Source organism: Semicossyphus pulcher, unplaced genomic scaffold (genome assembly GCF_022749685.1).
Source record: "Semicossyphus pulcher isolate SPU_LCO1_2020_fin unplaced genomic scaffold, fSemPul1.0.p SCAF_19, whole genome shotgun sequence".
Lineage (NCBI taxonomy): Eukaryota > Metazoa > Chordata > Actinopteri > Labriformes > Labridae > Semicossyphus > Semicossyphus pulcher.
In genome coordinates, this window is record NW_027211692.1 from 12,901,324 (window position 1) to 12,918,975 (window position 17,652).

Consider the following 17,652-nt stretch of genomic DNA (forward strand, 5'->3'; position numbering starts at 1 on the left):
ATATAGCCTATGTAAGGGATAATGTATAGTGAGCAGGTTGTTATCGCGGAATGGAACCCAGACAGGGTTACCCTGCTTATTACACAGCGTTTTACTTAAGAAATCAATTATTTGACACAATATATTGATTGGGAAATTATTTAATCAATTTAAAAATGATTACATTTCCATTTAAAGATAGTCAATTTCACTCACAGTGAGAGCTGTGTCCACAGCAACGGTTAACTCTGTAGCATTCTTAATATAAGCTAACCAAGCTAATAACTCACATTAAAATGGGCTAACCTAGCTGTTTTTACTCACATTAAAATGTGCTAACCTAACTACCCACATTAAAATGAGCTAAGCTAGCTGTTTTTACTCACATTAAATTGAAACATTTCCACTGATGGTGAAGTAAGACAAGGTGATGGGACCAGCCATTCCCATTGTTTAACCTTTATTGCTTTCTCACCGGTGTTTTGTCTCTTTTCTTTTTTCCCTTTGTAAGCAGACCAACGTCAAATTTACGGGACTTCTTTCGGTAGATTGATATGATTACAGTTGTCCTCCGGATTGTGTGATTAGAGCCGCATCCCTAGCAACGGTCTGTTCTTCATAACAACGGTCTGTTATCGAGAAATAACAGACCTTGTAATGCTGTAATTAACCAATCTGAATCAAGTATTTAACACAGCCGTGTAATAAATGAGCAATAACACACAAGAGGGAGTGCTGTTGTACTGAATATTAGCACACCTGGGATTCGGTCGTAGGCACGAGGCGCTTAATGTACTAAGATACAGTCTATCACTGGTGTTTGGACCTCTAGAGGAGAGGTATGCAGACCCAATACAGCGTCTTTCTTTGATGTTATCAGTATTATCTCCACTTTATCAAACACCAATTACATACAGACAAGTTTGGCTGTGTTGGCATCTCTGAAAAGGTCACAGAAAATTTATGCACCACCTTTTCTTCCATGCGGACGTATTGTGGTTGGATTTCAATAACAGATATAACAAAGAGGCATTGCCTGTGCTGGAGATATTTCAAGCTATATGAAATTACTAGGTTATCAATTAAAAATGTTTTTATCAAGACTTTAGCAATTTAAGTTTTTGTTAAGTCACAAACTACACCCAGACTTGTTCTATTTTCTCCTTCTTAAGTGTTTTCCTGAAAATGCAGTGGTAGATGTGAAGTGTCTAGTGGCTAGACATGGTAATTTCCTGCAGGAAGTCAAAGATGAGGAAGGGGGCTGTTGAAGGGAGCGAGAGGGCAGTTGGTCTGGGTTGCGATGGGGGATGTGAGGGATGACGGTGGTCGGCAGAGTTGAGGTTAATGAGCAAAAGGGTGAAGTTGATGTCAGCGCTGTGGAGGGGAGACTGAAGGAAGCGAGAGTCAGGAGAGTTCAGATGATCTCACTGTGAGGCACACAGGTGTTTTGGGTGGGGGGCTTAGAGAATCAGAAGCAACAGGAGGTGAAGGCGGTGGCGCTGACGTTGGGGAGGACAGGATGGAGATGGGGCAGGGCGACATGGAGGATGAGGCCACGTCATGTCAGGAGGCCTCTGTTGTTTGAAGTAGCTGCATGGAGGACAGTAGCTTTATCTGAGTATTTCCTTTACATGATACTACTTACTTCTAATAATTCACTTTTAACTCCACTGCAGTTGTCTAACAGCTGTATAAACTTACAGATGAAAATTTTATTTTGAAAAACACATGATAGTGCTATAAATACAACACATTGTCAAAGGTCAAACCTGTGATTCCCAACCATTTTAACTTTGTACTGTCCAATTTGGTCCCTTTTCACGTGTCTGTGAGTTATAAACACTTCTTTAGCTTCTCAAACAATCAAAGACCTCCAACTTAAACACCCTCCAAATCACATATTGAAGCATTTTCTGAACATAATTCCTCTGTGCTTTCCAAAACCAAAAAACAAATGAGTTTGTTGATGTGGTTAAAGTTTTGTTTAGGCAAAAGAACAAAGTGGTAACATTCAGGGTCCCCATGTTTACAATGGACTGCCTTAAACTGCTCAAAGATGTGACATGATGAGTATTTCACACAAAAACAAAGTAAAAAAAAAAAAAAGAAGAGTTTTGTTTATCAGATTTGTTTAAAAACTAAACAAAATAAAATATTTTCTGTCCAAATAATCAAGTCACGACCCCTCACATTGATCTTGTGGCCCTTTAAAGGGGGCCTGACCCTTATGTTAGGAACCACTGGACAAAACTACTAAACTGTATATAATGTAGTTAAAACTAGCTCTAGCTCAAGCTTCCACTACCGTAAAATATGTACTGCTTAGCGGTGTTGTAGTTGAGTCACCAAACCTCGAGTCCGATTCGAGTCTTGAGCCCTAAACGTTAAAGTCGGAGTCAGTGTCACCAGAGAAAAATCTGGTCGAGTCCGAGTCAAGTACCCATTATCTGAGTCCGTTTCGACTCCACATTATCTGAGTCTGAGTCGAGTCCCCATTATCTGAGTCCGAGTCGAGTCCCCATTATCTGGGTCCATTTCGACTCCACATTATCTGAGTCTGAATCGAGTCCCCATTATCTGGGTCCTTTTCGAATCCCCATTATCTGAGTCAGAGTCGAGTCCACATTATCTGGGTCCGAGTCGAGTCCACATTATCTGGGTCTGAGTCGAGTCCAGATTATATGAGTCTGAGTCGAGTCCACATTATATGAGTCTGAGTCGAGTCCCCATTATCTGAGTCAGAGTCGAGTCAACATTATTTGAGTCCGAGTCGAGTCCACATTATCTGAGTCTGAGTTGAGTCCCCATTATCTGAGTCCGAATGAAGTCCAAGTCTTAGTCCGAGTCATCACTGCTCGAATTCAAGTCGGGTTAGGGGTTCTGACAATCAGTCCTGGACTCGGGACTATGACACGCCTGCTTACACATTAAAGCATCAGTATTAACAATATTATATTGGACAAAACAAAAAACATCACAGCGGCCATTTTTACTGCAGAGCCAGAACTTTCATACTTTAAGTACATTTTCGCAGATAATACCGCCTTACTTTTACTTATGTAGGATTTTGATTGCAGGGCTTTGAAGGAAAATGTTCACATTCTTAGATCTGAGTCTGAAGGAAGATAGAGCGATGACGAGGTAGTGCTGCTGGTGGTGGTGAAATGGAAAGTGAGTCAGGGCTCAGAGAGGAAGATGAAGTTGAGCTTTAATTATGTCCAGAATGAAAGAAAAACAGAAGAGACGGCGAGAATGCGAGACATGTAATTATAGAGTGGGGGTCATGGGAGCAGGGTGGGGTAGTCTGCTGCACACCGGGGGTCTGATTCCACATCCCGAGCTGAGTGTGTGAGTGGAGGTGTGTTTTTAACCTGAGGGCAGGGAGATGGCCGAGACTTCGCAGAGTCTTACCAGCCTAAATTACCAGCCTTGACATCATGTCTGATGCTCTCCTGTGGTCTCTTTGATCCCAAGACAGATTTTTTCCTACAATAAGAATCAATCAATAACACAATAATCATGTTTGACACAAGGCTGCTCAGACTGAGGGTCAGTGTGGACTCTCAGTGTGCAGAAAACATTTTGTTTTAGTCTTTAGCAGAGATAAAATGTTTGATTTTTCACCCTTTTGACCTTCTGCAGCTTCCTTTAGAGTCTTCATTATAATTAAAATGAATCTGACGACATGTTTCATCATATCATGTGTACCAACAATGATGTCAGCTCTGCCACAGGAATAGTAATGCCATTGTTACTGTGGTTACTAATGTGTAGTGCAGGTGAGGTGTCAGCCGTCCAATCCGGCTCGAGCTCAGCCGCTGTCATGACAACAGTTTGCATGTTTGTGTGCGTCTGTGTGTCTGTGTTTGTACATGTGTGAGTCTGTAATTACTGCAGCTCTCTGATATTGAGGGCGAGAGTTGGCAGGTGTGTGAGAACGAGTGTTGAGCTGCTGGTTATGAATATTAAAAGTTTGTTAAACACTCACTGGTAGTTTAATTATCTACATCAACCACGCAGAAAATTGAACATTGTCGATTAGTCTCCTGCTACAGGATTTTTATTATGCTGTCTGAGTGCACAGATGTTTAATCTATGCATAACAGCTTAAGTGCATTTGTTTATATGATAGGATTTCTGCTGTTTGATTACTTGTAAGCAGTTGAATGCGTCAATAATGCGTTGTTTAGATCGCTGAATTGAGTGTTTAAACAGAGTAAAACATTTATAATTTCCTTTTACCCCCAAACAATTGGCAATGTAAAAAGTGGACAGCTTTTTTTCCTAGATTTGCCACCATTCATTTAAAAAATGGTTAAATTTGGAACTGTATTTCCTGCACTTAACTCAACGTATGTGGACACGCCCATCTCAGTGTCATCCATCCATCATCTATACCACTTATCCTGTTCAGGGTCGTAGGGGGGCTGGAGCCTATCGCAGCTGTCATTGGGCGTGAGGCGGGGTACACCCTGGACTGATCGCCAGTCAGTCACAGGGCTGACACATAGAGACAGCACTTACGGGCAATTTCAGAGTCACTATTGAACCTAATGAGCATGTCTTTGAACTGTGGGACTAAAGGACCACTTAGTCCGAACGGGGATCCGAACCAGCAGCCTTCTAGCTGTGAGGCCACAGCGCTAACCACTGCACCACAATGATGAAATTAAAGTTAGGTTTTGTAAGTGAAAATGCTGCATAGTCAAAATATGGTACATGTATGATTTATTGTAAGCTCAGTTCGAATTTGAAATGTGCTGCTGCAAGAGATGTTGAAGGGCACCACGACTTCATTAAGGAGGGACCCTAGAGCTTTGTACTTCTCTTGACACCATCTCAAGTTTTATATACTAGGTATCATATCTGGACGTATACAGTTACACTGTTTAATTTGTAGTAACACTTTATTTTAATGTGCCTGCTTTATTCAGAATGTGCTTCTAATTTCCAAGGAAGCTTCATGTAATTAGTTTTTTTATTTTGTTGAAGACAGACACAGTGTTTGCTTGGTAAACTTCCAGTTAATTAATTCCAGTTAATTACTCGCACAGCAGGTCAGCTGAACAGTCAACAACGCGAAATTAATCTGCATGCGAGAAATATTCAGCATATTCAAACCACAAAGTCTCCAAGAATGTTTACTTTTCTTTTGAACGTTCATAATTAATATTTCATACACAATAACAAAGTATCAAAGCAAAATGTGAGGCGCTTTTAGTGATGAACCTGCAGAGGGTTTCCACCTGAATCTGCAGCTCCCCTCAGCGTTTAGGAGCTTTGTGTTAACTTTCAACTCACTATTTAGCACCAAAACACAGAGGCACACAGTTAGTGGCCAGCTGGTAAGCCTGATGGAGCATTTGTTAGCTAAAGATATCGTCCATACAATCTCCATTGTAGTAAGTAGACTAATATTTTCAGGGCTGAATGAAAAATAAAGATAGCTACCCTGGCAATATTGGATGTGTGTGTCTGGATTGCGTGTGTGTGCAGGTGTATGCGGTCCGTGTGCGTGTGAGTGTGTGTGCATCAGTGCGTGAGCTCGGAGGGGAAATTCCTCTCTCAGGGCTGGGAGTTCTTCCTGTCGTAGAGCTGTGTTTGTACAGCCTGGCTTTGTCGGGATATCCTACCCATCCCATGTCTGAGGGAGAGAGTGGGAGAGACAGAGGGAGGGAGGCATGGCAGGGGGGAGAGAGGGGCACCCATATGGGGGAGGAGGGAGGGGTCAGGATGAGAAACTGGAGGAATGAAACGTTGAAAGAGGTTTTGAGGAAAAAAAACGAACTTTATTTAATCAAATTTGGCATGCATTCACAAAAGTCTGCAGTGGTTTGAATTAGCGTAGCTCGCTCTAATCCCGAGCTTTATCGCTGTTAGACTGGGGACGGGATGCAGGAGAAGGGACAGGGCGAGACGAGCAGACAGCCTGAGGGACGATTTATAATCACGACTAATTCTCCTGTTTTGATGTTGTCTTGTTTTTTTTGGCTGGGAAACGCCACGTCGGCCGTGCCAGGCCCAGACCATCTGCACATGTCAGGACTGGCAGCGATCAGCGCCAGCCTGAACTCACAGAGGTGTCAGTCATGATCACATGTTGCAGAGGAATCAATTCATACTGCTGCTCAGTGGAGGAGCTGAAGAGACAGGAAGTGATTCTGGGCATTGCTTGGATGTAGAGGAAATCAAAATATCACTGTACACTCAGATATGTGCTTTCACGTCTGCTGTGGTCAGCTGCAGTAGTGCACAAAGCTGATGTACGTGACGACAAGCACCTGATGTTTTTGTACAAATTCAACCAGCTAAGCTACAGCGACACAGTTGATTCCAGTGTCCGCTTTTCAGTGATAAGTCGAATTATAAAGACCAGAATCTGTCCAGAAAACTCAAGTTAAAAGCTTCTTTTTCCCGTCGTGCTCTAAACAGAGAATATGAACGACACACTATGGCACATATAAAGGGGAAAATGTGGAGTAAAACTCCTCCTGAATAAGACCTCTTTACCACAGCAGACATTTTGACTCGTCAAGCACAGGTGTATCTAATTAACTAATTATAAACATCTGCATTGCAGTGCATTAACTGCTGGAACAGAAACATCATTGATGTCATTAGTTCCACCTGTGCCTTTCCTGCTGTACAGTCAAGACATGCGCTCTGAAAAGTCAAAAGCAGAGTGCTCTAATGATTGAAATACTGGTATGATTCAGGAAAAAATCACGAGCGGCGAGAGAGGGTAGGCGGAGCTAAGCAGCTGCTTTTCCGGTCTCTGCAAGTGTTGTGAGTAAACAGTAATCTACTATGGCTGAACAAACAAAGAAAAGATCGATGACTACAGATACAACAAAAATAAGTGAAAATCCTTGCGCCGGTTTAGCGGTTAAATTGGCGACCATGTACAGAGGCTATAGTCCCGGGTTCAACTCCCGCCCTCGACCCTTTAACGCGTGTCATCCCCCTCTCTCTTCCCCCATTTCTGCCACTATCCACTGTCATCTCTCTAAAAAATAAAGGCATAAAAAGTCAAAAAAATTATCTTTAAAAAAAAAAGTGAAAATCCAAAGAAAAAGAAACAAATTGGATGCTCCGATGAAGGCAAACAGTCTAAAAAGGAAAGCGACCGTCAGTGAGGAAAACGTGGACGTCACACATGCAACACTGTCTGCATATCTGGGAAGTGTGCTCCCGCAATTACCGTTTATCACCATAGGTGCCGCCAAAGAGAACGAAACTGAAATCTTCGAGATAACAACTTTAAATGTATAAAATTGACAGATTTTTCGTGTAAGGTCTTTTGTGTAAAAACTGTTTGCCTGCAAGCTAACATGCAGTTTATGTTCATGCTGATATTATTTCACTAGGTCTCACATTGGCTGCTCTTGTTTCCAAAGCTCGGTTACCTGTAAACAAAAAAGCAATCAGTTTGCACTGAAAGCAGTGGGAAAGACAATTTAATCTCTGTATTGGAAATCATGTCAAAAGATGACTTTGTAATCTCACTGCTCCTGACTGGTTTCAGAATCTCCATGAGCTTGGCTACAAAGATTTAATGATTTCCCATTTTAATTTGCAAGACACAAAAATTGGCAATTTGTTCACTGGGTGGTTCAAATCAAGGAAAATTTGTACCTCTCAATTATTAATATATTTCTTATTACTTTTTCCAAAGAGACGACTCTCCACTGCCAGACCAATCTAACATCCCCTCTCGAATGATAACTACACACACACACACACACACACACACACACACACAAACGCACACCCACTCTTCCCATTATGTCGTTTCCCCGCTGTCATCACTTCGGCCATTATCTCCACAAATGGCTCAAATAGCACTCAGATGTTGTTTGTGACCGAGCGAGGTAAAAATATCAGCGCGTTGTGATCTTATCATCTCGTCTTTGAGATGTTTACCGTGTGATTTTCCTCTTTGTGCTTGTTGTTTTTTTTTTAAACAGGCGATGAGGTCACGCTGCCGCCGCCATGTTTGTGGTTGTGTTTTGGAAAGGTTGTCAGGGAGGGTTTGTTCAGTCGGTGATTGTCTTGAATTGAACACACATAAACTGAGTTTTATCAGTGGTTGTTGTGATTTTAACTTAGTAACCAAGGTCAGTTTGACCCTTCCTGGCTGCCGTACAGGGCCTTTTTGCAGATCCACCCATCCTGTATCAATGACTGCATCATGACTTACCTGGCTGTGAGCGCGTGTTGGTGTAGAGGTGTAAGAAAAGAGAAAGGCTGTGGACTTCCCACAGGTCTTAACCCGCTGTACCTGTTGGCAGAGCGTGCGGGCTCGGCAGGAGGAAAAGGCGCATGCAGTGAATGGAAGGAAGGGGGAGGAAAGAGGGAGGGCGGAGGGAGGCCGATTGGAAAGATGATAAGGCTGAGAGGTCCGTGAGGCGGCCAGCCGTGAGGTAATGCTGTGTGGGCATTTTGTAGTAGTGGACAGTTCATCATAAACCGCCTGATCCTGAAAACACTCCAACTCAAGCTGTATTTCACCCACTCAATGTCTATCAATCTGCTGCCGGAGAGCCACTAAGCAGATTATTGCATTGCTGTATTTTATCTATCCATTACCGATACGCGGTAGCCTATCCCAGCTGTCATTGGGCAAGAGGCGGGGTACACCCTGGACTGATCGCCAGGGCTGACACGTTGAGACGGACAACGCTCACATTCACACCTACAGGCAAATTTAGTGGTCACCAATTAACATGGCGTGCATGTCTTTGGAGTATCCAGAGGAAACCCACGCATGCACCTGCACACTACTTTATACTTCTACTTCTACGCTGCTACATATCAGAGGTAACCTAACTCACACCTTATGCTGCTGCTAAATTTGTCTGACAGCTTTAGTTCCAACTTTTCAGATGAAGACTTTACATTAAATGCCTAGAATCACAATCAGAATCAGCTTTATTGGCTGTACACTCCTGTTTGCTCATTGCTCTCGAGAGACGTGCGCTTAAAACAGGACAACAACTATGAAGTACAAAACGTTAATAAGTACGTATCAAAGGCTGTTTGGAGGCCTTGGGGAGAACTACTGAATATGTGGGGAAGATTTAAGCAAAAATTAAGAGGAAGTCACTTATGCTGTTCAGGGTCGCGTTCAGGGTAGCTGTCATTGGGCGACAGGCGGGGTACACCCTGGACACATAGCGACAGACAACGCTTATTTTTGCACTTTTTAAGGCAAGTTTAGAGTCACTAATGAACCGAGCGAGCACGTCTTTGGACTGTGGGAGGAAGCCGGAGTACCCAGAGGGAACCCACGCATGCACGGAAAGGCCCACTATACTCTACGCATGCATTGGGACTCAAACCAGGAACCTTCTAGCTGTGAGGCGACCACCGTGCTGCCCTCATTAAAAATTGTGCAGCAAAAGAATTTGTTTTCTTTCCTCTCCCTTTTATCACAGCCCCTCAGATTTGTCTTTTGACCCACTGGAGGGACGCTGGATATGACTTTGTTAAAACTAAAGCTCCACTTCAAACAGCTTAGTGCTTAAAATGGAAATACTACTTTACTAAACCACTGGTCCTGTATGATCTCAGGTGATTATAATGAACTGCAGGATTCAGCGGTTTTAACATGTAAATCATGAATACTAAACATAACTTCAGGTGTGAGTTTTAAGCTGAGCCCTAATGACTCCAGCTGCTCCGTCTCTGCACTTCCTGCTGTCTGCCGGCCTTAATGAACTGTCTGCTGCCCTCTGCAAGCCAGCACATCTCATTAGCCCTGTGACTCCTCACTACTGTGTGTATATGTGTGTGTGTGTACATGGGTGTTCTCACACTTCCCCTCACTATGTGTTTTCTTATCTTATCACGCCTCCTCTCTTTGTGCTCCCCTCTAATCTTTCCTATCATCATCCTTTTGTTTCATCTCCCTCTGACCTCTTTGTTCTCCATCACACATCTTGGAATCTGACAAGCTCCAGGAGTCCTGCCAGTCGTTATTCTTCCACAGTTACACTTCTACCTTTCTTTGCCCTTTTTCTTAACACACTCCCCGTGTAATTATCCCTCCTAGCCCATTTCTGAATCCCTTTCTCGTCCCCTTGCTCACCTTCTCCTCCCATCTGTTGCAGCACAGATACACCGAATGTGCCTCCACTTGAACCAAATCCCTGACTCAGTGTTTTCTCACATGCCAATTTTCACCCCCTCTCACATTTTGCACCTTCTCTGCAACCCTTCATCTTCTCTTCCCCTCCTCTTGCGTCACCTCTTTTCTCCTCTGCCGACCTCCCGCACTTAACCTCCCTCCGAATCCATCTCTCTGTTGCTTCACACCTCGCTCACCTCCTGCGCCCGTCACCTGCCTCCTATTTTTATTCCTCCCTCCCTCCCTCTCTTCTCCCCGCTCTGGCTCTCACAGCAAAGACGTGACTACACATCCAGGTAGCCCTTTAGGAGGAGAAACCTTACCCACAATGCTCGAGTGGAGAGATTTGCATGACAGGCGCTGGCGTGTTTCACTGAGGGATGGAGAGAGAGAGAGTTGTAGGTGAAAGTGTTGGTCTGAATTATTCATTAGTCTATAGGATGAACGAAAAACACCTGTCCTCTGTTATCTCTCCTGAGTGTGATATCTCTGTAAGCTCAAAGTCATCAATTGAAGATGTCCGGCTAACGCCAGAGTCCCCCGCGTGTGTACTGCAGCATTGTCTTACTTATGGGCTGACTTTATCCTTGCAGAAGGCTCTGAATTTTAAAAAAAAATCGAGATACATGAGCAAAAAACTTCCCCGACACTATCTAGGATTAATGTGTAGTGCTCCGGTACAGGCAGGAAGACTCCTGCAACATTAAAAAAGAGCACCGTAAAGCAAAACACCTGCTCCAAGAGTGTGTTCAGGAAATTGAACAGGAGTTTTTGGATGTCCTCCCTCACCACGCTGCTCGTTCTCTCCCTCCGTCTCTCTCTGCGTGACTGCAGGTTGAGGTTTTCTTGAATCAGCACTCAGCTGCAGCCTCGGCGTGTTCGGGCAGTGAATCACCTCTGATGCATGTTCTTTATTAAAAGGCTCAGGGCTAGGATGGGACCACATGTGATTTATATTGTTGTAGTGTAAAACTTGGCACACTTACTCGAGTGCAGCAAAAAAAGTGGTACAGTCTTAACATACTGGTTATTTACTTTCCATTTAAAGTGATAATCTGGAAGATTTCCATTTAATAAATGTCTGTTAAGTCACTATCTATCGCCGAATGAGGAAAAACAATGGTGATTGAGCCTATGGCCCACTGATGAAAGCCTTTGCCTCTGCAGTCTGCAGTTTATAGTATTATTACAGACTGGGTGTCTGCAGCAACATTCACGGAAATTTCGAGTAAACAGTAATCTACTATGGCTGAACAAACAAAGAAAAGATCGATGACTAAGATACAACTTCAAAAATAAGTTAAAAAATCCAAAGAAAAAGAAACAAATTGGACGCTCAGATGAAGGCAAACAGTCTAAAAAGGAAAGCGACCGTCAGCGAGGAAAATCAAGAGTTACAACCGGAGCCAACCGTGGACGTCACACGTGTGACACTGTCTGGATATCTGGGAAGTGTGCTCCCGCAATGACCGTTTATCGCCATAGGTGCCGCCGAAGAGAATGAAACTACTTTAATGGTGCCTTATACCTCTACCTTTAACTTCTCGCCTGATACTTCTTACCTTTCCGATCAAGATTTTATGTGGAAATATATGATCTGCTTATAAAATATGCTGCGTTTGTACGGATGAATCTACACAGTATATTAAGCTCTACACTTACAACAATGGAAGCCTTCTGTGTTAACGCATCAGTGATAATATCCTGCTACATGATTAATCTCTTAATCTAATCTTAATCTCTTAACGCTCTTCATGGTGCACAGTTTAACTTCTGATACTTTACAGACAGTGTTGGTGCTTATGCTTGAGGACCTTTAATTAGAATAATTGTGATGTTAACTTGTGCAGTCATTGTACACGGTGGGAATTCTGTTCATATATTTTAATTTGACTTATGAGTGGAGGAAACACCATTAAAGTCCTCCCTACCTCTCTTTATTTATATATCTGAATTTTGAAATGCCTGCCAATTTAACAGCAGTTGATGCCCGAGGCAGTCAAATACCAGTAGCTAATCTATATTCATATCCTGGCACATTGATATTTACAACAAACACTCCTAATTAACTTAAAACACATCACAAGTTGTGTGACATCGCCTCTAACACTTCTTGCTTCTCGCCCACACGCAAGTAGCAGTTTATACAAGTGTAAATAAGCAACCTACAATTCTCTAAGAATTTACATGTTTCTGTAGCAAACTGCTTTTCTGCTCTGTTTGTATCGGTAACGTGGAGGCACAGGGCTGCATAATTTACAATAATATCCCTCTACAGAAATGAATCCACAGCAGATAAAGACTCAACATTGGGATTCACCACTGCATCAATTTTGTTGTCAGTTATTCGGTAAATTACTGTGGAGCCACCAGGTGAATTTCAACCTCATTTGCATGCATTTGCTTACTTCCCCTTTTTTTTTTTGCATTGCTGGTCGGTCTCATATCACCTGGAATCCCACAAAGCATTGCAAAGTAATGCGCTTGTTTTGATGTATGAATCAAAACATATTTACCCTCTACATGCATGAACAATGGCAGTTAAGAGACTCACACACAGGACAAGAGCGAGTTAACGGGCAAAACTTCAAAGACAGACAGAGTGTTGGTTTTTTTTGTTTAATGTGACATTTATAAATGTGACATAAGGAAACACTGAAATATTTTTATGCACATGATTGACAGGTGTTGTCTCTTTTGTTTTCCTCACAGAAGTCCTTCTCTCTGGTGTTGGAGGCTATGGACTACGACAACGACACAACAGAGTCAGGTGAGGCTGCGGTGTCTGTTAGCGCCTTTATTCATGAAAAGGTACAGAGAAATCTAAAGGAAAGGGTGCTGAATGAAGTTAAATAAAAAGGAAGATAAAGTTATTGTTTTGGATGTATATGATATACAGTATATGATGTTATTCTGCTTGTTTTGAAGTTTAAAGTCTACCTAGATAAAGTGTGTAACAGCAATTTTAGTTTTAATTTCATTCTTATATTGTATGATTTTCGCAGCCATCAGCTTGCTATCTCTCCTTGGTTAATCTAAAGGACGCTATGTTTAGTTTTTTAGCTTTTAGCATTACTAGTTTGTGTTAATTCTCTCTTATGCTCGTATAGAGACTGCTTAATTAATGTGCTACAAAAAAGTCAACTATAAGATGTTGGAGAGTTGATGTATAAATTATGGGGAATTAGCCAAAATAAGATGATAAATTAGTTAGCTAGTTAGCTAGTTAGCTAGCTCCAACTCTAGCTAGCTTGAACTAGCCAGATATTAGTCACATTTTAGGCCTGTTTTTTATTTGCTGTGATTTTCACGATATTGTTTTTTCTTAAATTGTCTGTAAATTGTAAATTACATTTTCTGAAGAGGTGTCAAAAAGTCAGACTGTTGTCAGTGCTAAATTTCGACTAATATGTCAAAATTGACGTAGCTATTTTAGATACTAAGCTAGGTTAGCTTAAAACACAATTTGTTAGTGTAAATTATTTCCTCCAACGTGATTGTGGTACAATACTTAATTGATAAGATAGTGAAGCAAAAAAAGATTTGTCAAGCTTTAAGGCTAAGGCTAATGCTAACGTTAGCTCTGAATGCACTCCAGGGAAGCTAAAACTAGCTTATGTGCAGTCATGAGACGTTTTTTTAAATCTCAGTTGAGTAGTTTGGGGAATTTCACATGATTCTTTCTTTATATTAAACTTTTCTATATACAGAATTTGTAGTTCCTGTTTTGTGGCTTTTCTCTCCCACTTGTCTCTCCAAGAAAACTGTTTTATCTAGCTCTAACTTTAGTTTTCAACAAGTAACACTGGCCCGGAGGCAGACTATTCATGATTGTTTACGAGTTCAACAATGTGAAACAATGCAAAAACATCCCTTGTGTCTTTATTTCAAGGCTAGAAGGTCTTTTAACCAGACCCTTTAATTTCCTGCTCGTCTCCTTGATGTTTCTCCTCTTAATCAGGAAAAGCTCCATGACAGGGAATTTGAGCTGCATGCTATAAAAAGCATAACACACACACACACGCACACACACACATAGATACACACACAGTCGGAGACAGATGTTCCTGTGCCTTCCTCATTCCTGTCATACCACAGTCTTCCCTTTCATCCCACCATCCCCAGTCATATCCAAAAAGATGGCTGAGATAATGAGAAACTGGGAACTGCACCAGAGCTCTGCTTCTCCTTCACTGTGTTCGTCTCTCCTGTCCTCCTCCATCCCTCCTTCCCTCTGCCCTCCAGCGCTGCTCTTACATCTTGTTTGCATTATCTGTCATTTCCACCTGAGCCCCTGACAGCCCTTACATTGGGTCTAAAGCCATTCAGCTTAGCTCAACCCAAACACGGGCGTCCTGTAGCAGTCTGAATGGACTTATCAGGCCCTGCCGCTAATCAGGAGGGATTACCGAGCCCGACGGTACCTTCTGAAACAGTCCTTGAAGAGTGAGAAAATATGATGTCCTTTGAGCACGACAGTGTGACCTTCACTGAGTTTAGTTTAAAGACAATGTAGCTAGTGTTAACACGCTGGGTGTACCTTTGTCTTGTAAAGGGATAATTATCGTTTATTAAAGTGATGTTCTCATCTTTATTGGTATAGCCAGATTAACAAAGATCCCCAATTTAAACAAAGCTACAGTATGCTAATATGTTGATTTAAACCAGGATATCTGGCAATAAAATCACTTTCTTCTCACAAAAGTTGGGACTATTCACAAAGGAAATTGTGAGTATTGCCTTGTGTAGTTTAGTCTTTTTATTTATAGTTTATTGGGTTCATCCAGCTCAAAAAAATGAGTCCAACATAATGCGGGTTAAAATGTTCAGTTGTTGTTTAAACTGTTCTTAGGGGAGTTGACTCAACTTAATAGTCATTTTGGAGGATGTCGTCTTGTGGTGCTAAACTTTCTTGCATTTTACAAAGTTGTAAAAGTTACTTCTAAAGTCACCAAGAGCGTCTCAACTTCCTCCATCTCTTCTGTAACCTTTTCCAGAGTTTCCTTGTTGCAGAGCAGATATCACACTTCCTTTGCTAATCTCTCCTTTGCCGGTGCCAGCAGTGTTAGCTAGCTTGTGGTTAGCACCGCTGGGGCTAACGTGCTAGCATTAGCGCTTTTCTTCAACGGTCTTGTTGCCATAGTACATAAATTACAGACATTTTCTGCTTAGCAAAGTCTTGAACTGTCAACTCCCTAAGACTTGTAGCACAGCCAGTGAACTTTAACTAGCGAATTCGGGTAATTAGGTGGTTTTGTTGGGATGTGTCAAATTAGGCGGCCATCTTGCTTGGGGATCTCATGTGACAAGTTGTAAAAGTTTCCAAAAAATAGTGGAGTTGGTCACGAACATAGATTCACTGTGATGTATATTTTACACTTGTGATACTTGAGTGTTAAGTAGCAATACATGTTGAAATCAGAAAGAGGACATGATTTTAATTTTCAAATTAAAACTTGTCAGTGGCAAATGTGGTCAAATGGGCTCCTTGGGTGTTGTGTGCATCTTTGCAGCTTTACAAACTTGTTAGGCATTTTTATCATAAAACATTTTCAGAGCTCATTTTTGGAGTTAACGGTATAATAAGTAGGATTTATCCTTGCAAGACTGTTTATCACACACAACAATGCTGATGCATACCAGTGAGCTTTGCACTAGCATGCTAACCGCCGGTTGAATGGGGCCCAGCTGCTAATTTGAACCACTCCCACACTCACCTATATGCTGTGATTGGCTCAGGGAACCACAACAGCAACTGCAACTGCAGAGGGAAGGGTCTCACAAGGGCCTGCACACACTCACCAACACATATGTATTGAGGCCCATAAGTGATGATTTATATTATATTTGTAAAAGTCTGCATTTTATTTTTCAAGGAAAATCCTACTTATTATACCTTTAAACAAAATCCTAAATTTCTTATTGCCAAGTTGCGTTTTTCCCATGACACTAAAATACCTCCGTCTGCCAATATGTGGAATAGCGTGAAACCATCAACAAGACTGTTTATCACACACAACAATGCTGAGTATACCAGTGAGGGTTGGGGTTATACTTAAAAAAAAATGGGCACCCATTCTTTCAAAAATTACACTTTCAGTGGTCAAAAACTACACGTAGGGTATTTTTTTTTAGCTGTACCAGATCAGTATTGTAATCAAAATTAAATTGCAGCAGCTTCTTTCTCTATGCTCTCTCTTTTGTTCACGTATTTATGGGGTCATTTTGGGTGCAGATATGCTGCTGTGTTCAATCTTATTTAAACTGTATTGACGAAGCACTCACAACCACCAAAATGCCACCGCTGCTGGAGAGAAAGCGGAATTCAATCATAGAAGTGTTAAAATCTAGACCAGCTTGTCTAAAAAACTCAGAATGCATGTTCAGACTGAATACTTTTATCCAGGCGAGAACAATTTCTCAGGGATGTCGTGCACAAAAACTAACGCTGAAACCAAAAACTAGATTGCTTTTAGAATTACCCAGATCAAATATTAGGGGCGACACAAAAACTATCCAGCTGATCTATTGTTTCCACAGGTCTGCAGTATTGATTTGTGGGTTCCGGTGATGTTGAAATAGCAAATCAAAAAGGAGGCGTTTTCTCTCCTGCAGTGTTTTCTCAGCCACTGTCAAGGGCGAGCACTTCACAGCTCGTGTGAGGCGGCGGGGTACGATCGCAGGAGGCAAGAGGAAGAGATTTAAAGTGTTTTTCTACCTGACACAATCCCTGTGTGACTGCGACTTAGCTTCTGTTTGCTTTCCTGTAAGACACAGCTCAGGGCTTCTTGTTGCCTCTGCCTTGTAATATTCTCCGTCTTTCCCAACACTCACTTGTCTCATCTAATCACATTGGAGAGGAAATCAGACTCTGTTATACACCTTCCCCGCTGTGCTGCCTGATAATCTGCTTATTTCTCTCTGCTCACCTCACTGCCGCTGTTTTCATCTGTCAGGGAAATGCTCATGATGAAATTAGCCCTCTGACATGCCAGAGTCATAAAATAATGAAAAAACCCACAATGCACTGCAGCATATGTGATTAGTGTCTGGGCCCTCAAATTTGACAACAGGCAGAGGCAAGCAGTGGAGGAACAGGGCGCTCAGGGTCTGCTCTGCTCCCACTACTCTTTTACTCTCTTGAACACACAATCACACACACACACGCACGCGCACACACATACACTCTGGCCAATGTGTGCCCCTGTTTTCATTCCTTTGTGTCAAACCCAGTGATCTCATCTCTCCATCAGGCGGTTTGTTATGTGTGTGCGCGCTAATATCTGCCTCCCTTCCTCTTTGGTTCTGTTTGCCTGTCTGTCACTCACACACACACAAACATACGAACACACAAACACACACACGATCTCCCTCTATCCACTGCTGACTTACTTCCAACAAGACTTCCTTTTCTGGGTTACTATCTGGCCACAATCTCCACCACACATACATTCATTGCGACACACATATGTTCTGACACACACACATATTCTCAGTTGCTTTGTGTGTGTTAATACCCTGTCAGAGGAGATTATGAGTGAGTT

The 17,652-nt window shown here is 42.1% G+C and overlaps 1 protein-coding gene across 1 annotated transcript in view; it reads left to right on the plus strand.

Moving 5' to 3' along the window:
* Positions 1-17,652, plus strand: part of LOC138596885 (protein jagged-1b) — a 52,609-nt gene that overhangs the window by 17,447 nt on the left and 17,510 nt on the right. The window contains exon 3 of the mRNA XM_069668331.1: positions 12,821-12,878. Coding sequence (XP_069524432.1) covers positions 12,821-12,878 — 58 coding nt within the window. The remainder of the gene's footprint in view (positions 1-12,820; positions 12,879-17,652) is intronic.